The sequence below is a fragment of the Cibotium barometz genome, chromosome 2 (assembly GCF_041138505.1).
Source record: "Cibotium barometz isolate CiBa-2024 chromosome 2, ASM4113850v1, whole genome shotgun sequence".
In the NCBI taxonomy this organism is placed as follows: domain Eukaryota; kingdom Viridiplantae; phylum Streptophyta; class Polypodiopsida; order Cyatheales; family Cibotiaceae; genus Cibotium; species Cibotium barometz.
Window position 1 is genome coordinate 16,688,095 of NC_141047.1, and position 9,544 is coordinate 16,697,638.

The window sequence follows — 9,544 nt, forward strand, 5'->3', positions numbered from 1 at the left end:
CAACTCATTGGTTATCTCATTTATTTGACTATCACTAAGCCTAACCTCTATTTTGTAGTAAATAGTCTTGCTCAGTTTATGCAGAACCCCAAATTATCTCATTAGACTACAACCAAAAGAGTGCTCAAATACTTGAAAGGCACACATCATTGGGGTATCTTATATGCAGGTGACACACTAAGTGTGCATGGATTTAGTGATTCTGACTATGTAGCCTGTCTGATAGAGGCAGAAGCAGTACGCATTCTTTCAGGAGCCATTCATGGTGCTCTAAGAAGCAGAATACAGCCAGTCTTTCATCCACAGAGGCTGAATACAAAGCCTTAACCACCTCAGCCTATGAAGCTATATGGCTGAAAAGATGTTTGCAGGATCTATGTCTTTATGGAGTTGATGGTCCTAATCCTATTCTTTGTGATAACATATCAGCTAATGCCTTAGCCAAGAATCCAGTCATGCATCAGAGGATCAAGCATATTGAAGTTAGAGAACATTTCATTAGGGAGAAGATACACTCTGGTGACATAGTATTGCAACATTGCAATACCAAAGAAAATGTTTTACAGACATCTTCACTAAAGCCCTAAGGAAAGAGCTCTTTTTCAAGCATAGAGCAGGCCTTGACATGATGGAGCTCCTCTTAAGGGAAGGTGTTTGAAGAGTAAGGGAAGGTTCCACAGTTGCTCCATGCTTAGAGCAAGGGAAGGCTCAATAGTCTTCCACAAAATAAATATGTTTTATTTTTTTTTAAATTTTTCATTTTGCAGGTCTGAGTCAGCTGTTTGAAGAATCAGTTGACTGAATAAGCCTATCGGAGTCAACTAACTGAATTAGCTAATTGGAGTCAGCTTCTGACCTGTGGAGTCTATCAAAGTCAGCGTTCTAAATCGGAGTCAACTAATTGAATTAGCTAACTGAAGCAGCTACTGGAGTCAGCTTCTGACCTGTGGAGTCTATCAAAGTCAGCGTTCTAAATCAGCTGACTGAATCAATTAACTAAATCAACTGACTGAATCAGTCTGTCGAGGTCAGCTTTCGACCTATGGAGTCATATGTCTAAACAAAGGTTCAGAGATGTTGCTGATCTTGAGAGAAGGTGTTAAATTATGCAAGTTCACACCGTTTAACGTTTGCAAAGCCTTGGAAAAATGCGTTACCTGGTTGGTGAATAGAATTCCTACATCAAAGGAGGAATTGCAGGTCCCCGTCTTCTTTGGAAGCAGTTCTGCCTAACCGGCACAATTTAACTGACAATTTAACTGACAAGAAGCTATAGAATTTTTAGCCACACCTACCTGATTACACAAGATTACAAAGATGAAGCTACAATCACGACTCGTCTATCTGCCACCCATCGGTGACGAGCTACCTGGATCATTATAAAAGTCTGTCTCGTATGCAGCTCTGCTGAAACTGAACACAGTGAACTGAAGTGAACAAGATAGTGAGCAGAAACCACCTGCTGCTGCAGAGTGTGTAGCTTGAGCATGACACTTATGAATTGTCTGATCTGAGCCGATTGATCTCCTTAACATTAGGATAGGGTTTTGGGGTTAGCCATTCCAGATTAGAATCATAATTTATCATTTGTTGTATCTCATGTGATTCAGTAATATAAACAGTGATGATTTAGTTTCAAACTTGTTCATTTAATCTGAACTACTGGTTGTTGTGTTGCATTTCCTTGTCCCCGCAATTTTAACACTAACACTCCCACTCATTTGCGTAAATGTGTGACACCATACGTTCCAACATATATGGTGTGATGGATCTCTTTACTCGATTGATAGCCTCACAAGAACTTATCCTCAATTCAGTGACCCAACAACCTTGGTACAGTGGGTTGTGGTGATGGTATCAACGGTTTCTTTGGGTATTTCCAAAGATAACGTGAGAAGGCAACATTTCATAGAAACTAGTCTTGCCTACTAAGAACTAATCATAGTTCATGAGAGTTACCAAGAGATCCAAGCACAGAGATTGACATTAGAGAAAAAAGGTTAAAAACGAAAGACGAAGAAATTGTAAAATTATTAGAGCTTCATAGGCAAAACCAATTGCCTATGAACCAATTGCTTGAGAAAGAAATTATAGGCCTAAGAAAGACCGTGTACAGAGACGAAAGGTACTCCTCTTAGGATTCGTTGAAAACAAAAGAATTATTGAAGCATTGATCAATTATTGAAGACTTAGATCCATCGCTTGTAGTAGCAAAACCATTGCCAAAGCATACTAGTTGCATGTCGCGCGACGAAAACTCGCTTTTTTAGAGGTGTTTGTTTGGAAAGGAGAAGTGTTTCATACTGTGTTAAAAAGAACCGACCCCTTTAGTGTATTTTTTTGAACCAGCTAAGAGTAAAGAACCGACCAGTGTATTTTTTTGAACCACCTAAGAGTAAAGAATTCCAAAGAAAGTGATTAAAATTAAACATTTTCAGTTATAAAATGGTAGGATGAGGAAGTGTTTCCGCGAGCACTTCACTACAGAGGCCTCTACTTTCGGTGATTCGTTACGTGCACTTGCCTGCGCAATTAGTTATGGCTTTGCTTGCTCTCCTTCCGCAGCAAACACATACGCAAGGAGAAGGAAAGCACTGTCGGCATCTGCAGAGGACACGCAAGCTGTGGAAGCCAATGGAAGACACACAAGAAGAAGACGGCGACGAACAACAACAAGATGATGGCCATGGACATGCAGACGAAGATGACTTGGGCTCTTGTGGGTTCCTTCCTTTCCTTCACCTCTGCATTGCCTCTCTGGTGTTTATCATAAAGCCCTTTCCTCCCACAAAGCTATGGAACGTTGTAGCAAGCTTGCCTCTGCCAGATCCATATTTGATAACCTTCTTGACTTTTGGGTAGACTGGCAAATCCCCATCCTCATGATCATCACCATGTCCTTGCAGCTCTTCCTTGTGTTGGCTGGTTTCTTCAGAAAACACACATCCAACCCTGCCCTCCATGGATCTGTGTGGATAGCCTTCCTCAGCTTAGATGCCTTTGCCGCCTATGCCCTCGGCCTTATGTTGGCCTCTGGATGTGACAATGTGTTCTCCCTCTATGCCCCCATCTTGCTCTTCCATCTTGGTGCCGCGGACGCCATCAATGCATATGCCCCTGCTGATAATGACCTCTGGCACCGCTATAGCTTCAGAATGGCCCTCGAAGTCATTGCTGCTGCATATATTGTTAGCAGGTCCAGTGATTGCCCTAATTTTACCACAAGTGGTGTCTTGCTGTTTGTGGTAGGGGCCTGCAAATATGGAGAGAGGATTTTTGCTCTCCGAAGTGGCAGCCAAGTACAGATTCTTGCATCTGCCCGCCCAATTTACAAATACATGGCCCTGGATGAGCAGACTCATGGTGGTGATTTGCTTGTTTCTGGTGAGCAAGAATGGTACAAAAAGTTCAGCAAGGACTCCAGGGCCACGGTGAAAGGCATAAATGCAGTGGTCACATTTAAAAACATCAAGGACTGCCAAAGCTTGCTTAAGCTCATGGGTCATGGCGTCATTGAACATGTGTGCTTGGCTTATGCTCTCTTCAAGGTCTTCCGGAGGCGCCTCACCAATCTGCGCATCCACCACAAAGAAGAAGATTATGCCAAGGTGAGGGATATCTTGGTTAATCTCGAGCCCGAGCAGATTTGCAAGGTGATCGACCTTGAGCTTAGCTTTATTTTTGATGGGGTGTTCAGCAAGGGCTCTGCAGGCAGATTGTACCAAGGGATTGGGGTAATGAGTAGGCTTGTGAGTGTGCTCTTTCTCTTCATAGCTGCCATTGAACTCATCATTCTTGATAGAACACACTTCCAGTGCATGGAAAATACCCCAGTTCCGTCTGCAGAGGGCCTGGCCAACCTGCTAGTGATTGTTGCTCTGGTGATTGAATGCCTGCAAATCCACAAAATTGTGAGATCTAATTGGTTAAGGGTTTGGCTTGCTTGCAATTACATTACACAAGGACGCCTGGCCACTACCACGGACAGTGTAAATGGCCCTGGCCACAACCATGGACAGTGCAATTTCATCATGGAGGGACGCCTGGCCACCACCACAGACAGTGCAAACATCCCACATCAGCAGATATGGAGAAGGCTGCACCATTTCAGCCAGAGCGCAATCGCTTGTGCATTTAGTTATGTGGGCAAGCCCAAAAGTAGTCATTGGAACTTCAAGTTGGAGCAGCTCTCCATTATGGTGGATAGCTTGAATCTTGTGAGAGGGCACTACATTCTTCACTTTGAGATTGGGTTACTGTGTGAGGTTCAAAACCTTCAGTTAGAAATCACTAACCTTCTTGCAGAAGTAAACATGGAAAAGCTGCAAGGTCACCTAGTTCAGGAGATGCTTAAAAGATATAAAGACATCTTTAGCTTTGAGGAGCTCAGACAGTTAAGGATTCGAATTTCAAAGGAAATCAACCCCACTAATTTTAATGAACTCTCCAGTTTGGAACTTTTTAGTGAAGACTCAGGCTTGGAGGACATTGTTCTTAATTGCCACCTCTTTACAAGTGTGTTTGAAGTGAAGCTGTTGAATATGCCAAACTGTGGGAGTATTTGTCAAAACATTGATGTGAAGGTGAGCATTGGGTTGTCAAGATACTGTATGCATTTGATGATAAGAAGACCTAAGTTAATGCCAGAAGACCCAGATGTGGCTAAAGGGCTTTACAATAGCGTCAAGCAGCAGTTGAGGAAGTTGTTTCTTGCTAACATGAGAAATAGAAATATGAGAATAAGTTGTGCTCTAATCACAGGTAATGAAGACTTAGATGTTAGTAATGTTAATGCGATGCGATTAGCTACGAGCATGTTGAGTGACATGTCAGAAGCAGACTTGCTTGCGAAAGGGAGATCACTTGCAAAGGTGTGGGTAGACATATTGATCTATATTGTCATTACTGCAGAAAATGCTTATCCCCATACCGAGCAGATGGCCAAAGGAGGGGAGCTTCTCACCCAGTTGTGGGTTCTTCTGGGACACCTTGGTCCTGGACATAGATCTTTGATGGATTCAAGAAGTCGAGGGTAAAGGGTAGAAGAAGGAACCCATACAAGTCATGGAAAAAGAAGAAGACTCTAAGTAGAATATCTTTTCAACCCTATGGCTCACATAAATCATGACATGATTGGGTTTTACTTCTCTTCATTTTTCTAAGCATGCAAAGAAAACCTGGGAGAAACAGAGATTTTTTTTTTCCTTTCCATATTATGGATTTGGTCAAGGAGATCCATTTTCTACTTACCAAGATGAAATGAATGAGATAGAGAGAGACAGCTTTGATGGTGATCAATAATTTATCATTCAAAGTGACAGCATAAAATTATCCATGTTCCAAAATGGCTTCATTCTATATTTCTTCTAATAATTAATCAAGCTTGGCAAGGCCTACTTAATTAATCTAAGATCTAGACTTCTACTAATCAATCGAAGGGATAAATGGTCATGTTTTTAAGGTACCGCTAACTGATGCATACTTCAAATCTCTAGTAACACTATGTGCATTTTTACAAATGTTTTTTTGTCACACTTGCCTTGTGTACTTTGCCTTGCATTTCCTTTTTGGTTATAGGTCTTTTGGTTTCATTTTTTTAACATGCCACTCTGTAATTTTATTCTAGAACCTGACACCTCTCTCTCTCTCTCTCACTCACTCACAACCCTTCTATAAGTTGTGGTTTGAAATTAAAAACCACTTATGTATATATATATTTCCCTAGTTTGGAAAGAAAACCTCGTGTTGTAATGGCCTTTTGTGTTGACTTACAAAATTTTTAGTGAACTTCTCGAGTCAAAGAGCTTCACAAAGCAAATATATAGATATGTTTTTGATCTCTACATGATTATGGAATTTGTAATATTATATTGAAAAATTTACCAAGTCCTTTGACCGTTGAAACCTACAATTGTGTAGTACTAAAGTAAGCTCCTTTGCACTTGAAGGCCTTTGAATTGAGTTACAATTTGGGAGGTATAGACCTCAAAAGATAAATTATTCACTAGATGTTGACACGAGGGTGGAGAATGGCCCTAGGGTCATTCTACCATCCGAAATGTGATTTGGAATGGACCTAGGGCCATTCTAAAGCACATCATGGATTGTTGAATGGCCCTACGACCATTCTTTCAAGCACATTGTATAGGTAGAATGGCCCTAAGGGCCATTCTACCATTTACAATATTGATGTTTTATGCATGCACATGTAGAGATTGTCCCTAAGACCATTCTCCAACAGTTGACACAGGAGAGTAGATAATGTCCCTAGGGCCACTCTTGGAAGCACAATGAGCTTTAGAATGGCCCTAAGGCCACTCTACCATGCACAATGTGCTTGAAAGAATGGACCTAAGGTCGCTCTACCATGCACAATGTGCTTGAAAGAATGGACCTAAGGACATTCTCTACTCTCTTGTTGGTGAATTTTATAATGGTCCTAGGACTATTCTACCGTGCACATTCTTGATGTTTTATGCATGATCATGTAGACAATCCATTCATCTTGATGTTTTATGTGGTGTTTAGATTTTTTGTAATAATGAAGTGTCACTGGTGTTTTAATGTTGCATGTGATATGAACATTATAAAGATTTGAATTGAATCCGACATTCACAATGAAAGAACATTGCTAAGAAGCTTTAACAATATTCCTACAGATGGAAATGCTACTGAAGTTGTGGAGGAGTCAGTTTACAGGTGATAATGAGAGTTGTACAATATAAGACATGTCTTAGAAATCAATGTTGACTGTAGTGTTGGATTTGAATGGATTGCTATTGAAGTGTTGTATTCAACCATCAACATTGTATCAATCCACTATGTATGGTCCAAATAGATATTTTATACTCCGACCTGGATGTATAAATTTTTGCAGACCCTTTATGAAAGATGTAATGCCGGAATTTGGTCAACAACAATGGCGGATAATGTTATTCAAATGGTGAGAGCTTCGCAAAAAAAAAACATGGAAAATACTTCCTTTTTTGCCATTTGGGGTCAACAGGCTTGTTACACTTATGAGAAAAAGAAACTGTTTAGGTCAGATAGTCAAGGTGTTGAGGCAATGTTAAAGCCATTGGAGAGAATTTCTAAAGCCTTTGAATGTGATCCCAAGAGGAATGTTCTTGTTTGATGACTCTCCATATAAAGGATGTGTTACATCCGCTAGTAACTCTATCTTTCCATCCAAGTTTGATATAGATAAGAAGAATGACAACATTCTTCTGGGGGAATTATTGTCGTACTTGATGCGGCTTAATGATGTTGAGGATGTACATAGAGTGATTGACTCTAACCGTTATGGCCAGCTCCCAGTGTCGAATGACCATGAATGGTTTAACCTTGTTAGTGGTGTTGTTGATTATTGGAAAGAGTATAATGTGAAATGGTCACAATAAAGATTCAGCACACGTAGACTTCCTCTTGCAAAGCAATTACAAGACATTTTTGAGGGTAATGCAGAAGCAAATTTGGTTGATACCAGTTGTCAAAGAGGTGATAAAGAAGCTACAATTGGTGCGAGTATGTAGAGAGAGAGAGAGAGAGAGAGAGAGAGAGAGAGAGAGAGAGAAAATGCACTCATAAAATGGAGTACCACATGCACTCAAGGGAGTACCACCATAGCCATGGGAAGTTTGAAGCTCCAAGAAAGTATGATTTGATTAGTAAATGATTAGTTTTTTCTAATTACAATTTGTTCACTTGCCCACCTTTTCACACTTATTAATATTGGGCCCCCATACTAGCCCCCCATACTAGCCTGCCATATCTATGCCCATGGGCTTCCCTTATGTCCAAACCATGCCTAAAGCTCTAGCCCAAGCCCAAGCCCAAGACCAAGCCCCTTCATTACAAACCATCCCCACCCAAAGGTTTTGTTCTCAAAACCATGTATGGAGCAATGTATGGGCTGTTGGAAATCTTCTTGACTTCCCTCATGAATGCAGAAGTACATTCATTGCAATCCCAAAAGGTATCTCACACACAAGAGAACTCCACATATAGTTGTCCACTTATTTTATGTATGTTAGACTACTCTCTATGATGTCCATAAGCCCACGGAGTCTTGTTGAGCGTTGATTGATGAGTGGTGAAGTACACCAATGGCCATGGCTGTCCATACATTAAATTTATAGGAATGACACCCTTCATGCCATCATCCCAATCCATGCATATAACTGTCCAAAACACCATACAGATGTATCCACTTTATCCACTATGATCCATTGCTTGTAGAAGCTCTAGATGGTCTTTCACGAAGCCTTCGGAGGACTACCAAGAAGCTTCTTCATTAGGCAAGTCTCTCCACTTCACAAGGTACTCAACAATAGACCTATTATGAAGGTGTCTTTCCCTCATTCCAATCACCTTCTCTGCCACATATTGAATCATTCCCTGTTCATCCATATGTGGAAGCTCATCAACCACTTCCAATGGAGGTCCCACGTACTTCTTCAAATGTGACACATGAAACACATTGTAGATCGAGGGTAGCAACAATTGGTAGGCAACCTCACTAATTCTTCTCAACACCTTGTAGGGTCCATAAAAGTGATGAGAAAATTTGTATTGGTGTCTCCCTTCAATGAAGCATACCTTGACTTAGGGATTCTTAAGAATACATAATCCCCTTCTTTGAACACCACATACTTTCTTGACTCATCGGCATATAGCTTCATTTGGTTTTGTGCCTTAGCCATGTTATCCTTGTACCTTTGCAATATTGCACACATCTTCTCAATCTCCTCTTTGGCTTAAGTATTCAATTTTTCCTCATTGAATGCAATAGAAGGTATATGCACTACATGGCTTCAAATGGAGACATGCCAATACTCATGTGATAGTAGGTATTGTTATGACAAAATTCAGCTAGGTGCAGCCATCTATCCCATGAAGCTTGGGTGTCATAATAATAGTGTCTCAAATAGATTTCAAGCCACTTATTCACCCTCTCGGTTTGGCCATCCGTTTGTGGATGATAGGCCGTACTTGGGGTGAGTGTAGTCCCCATGGAATCAAAGACACTCTTCCAAAAATGGCTCATGAGCTTGACATCCCTATCGCTTACCACTTGCTTAGGCATTCTATGCAACCTAAACACATGCTCCATAAATTGTTGAGCCACCATAGAAGCTGTATATTGTAGCTTTGTGGATATGAAATGAGCTGCTTTTGTCAATCTATCCACTGCCACATAGATGCTATTCCATCTTTGCTTAGTAGTAGTGGACAGCCCGGTAATGAAATCCATGGCTATGTGAGTCCACTTTCCTTCTGGAATAGGCAATGGTTGCAACAATCCTCTGGGAAATTGGTTGGGATCCTTGTTTTGTTGGCAAGGTAAACACTTTTGCACATAGTCATGTACATCCTTCCAAATCCCTTTCCAAAAGAAACTCTTCCGTATCTTATCATAGGTCTTGAATACTCCCAAATAACCCGCCCATGGGTGAAGAGTGCATCTCTTGTAGGATTTTCAACTTGAAAGATGAGTGAGGAACCAAATAGACCTTTCCCTTGTACCAAAGCAACCCATTGTGCA

The 9,544-nt window shown here is 40.9% G+C and overlaps 1 protein-coding gene across 1 annotated transcript; it reads left to right on the forward strand.

Annotated features, from left to right (window-relative positions):
* The first annotated feature begins 2,462 nt into the window (after positions 1-2,462).
* LOC147640720 (uncharacterized) lies at positions 2,463-5,358 on the forward strand. The gene has a single exon (XM_086808839.1). The coding sequence runs from the start codon at positions 2,796-2,798 to the stop codon at positions 5,034-5,036; it is 2,241 nt and encodes a 746-aa protein (XP_086664965.1). The 5' UTR covers positions 2,463-2,795; the 3' UTR covers positions 5,037-5,358.
* The last annotated feature ends 4,186 nt before the right edge of the window (positions 5,359-9,544 follow it).

What these genes read in the sequence shown, in the direction of transcription:
- LOC147640720 (XM_086808839.1), top strand. Translation starts at nt 2,796, where the DNA reads ATGGAACGTTGTAGCAAGCTTGCCTCTGCCAGATCCATATTTGATAAC.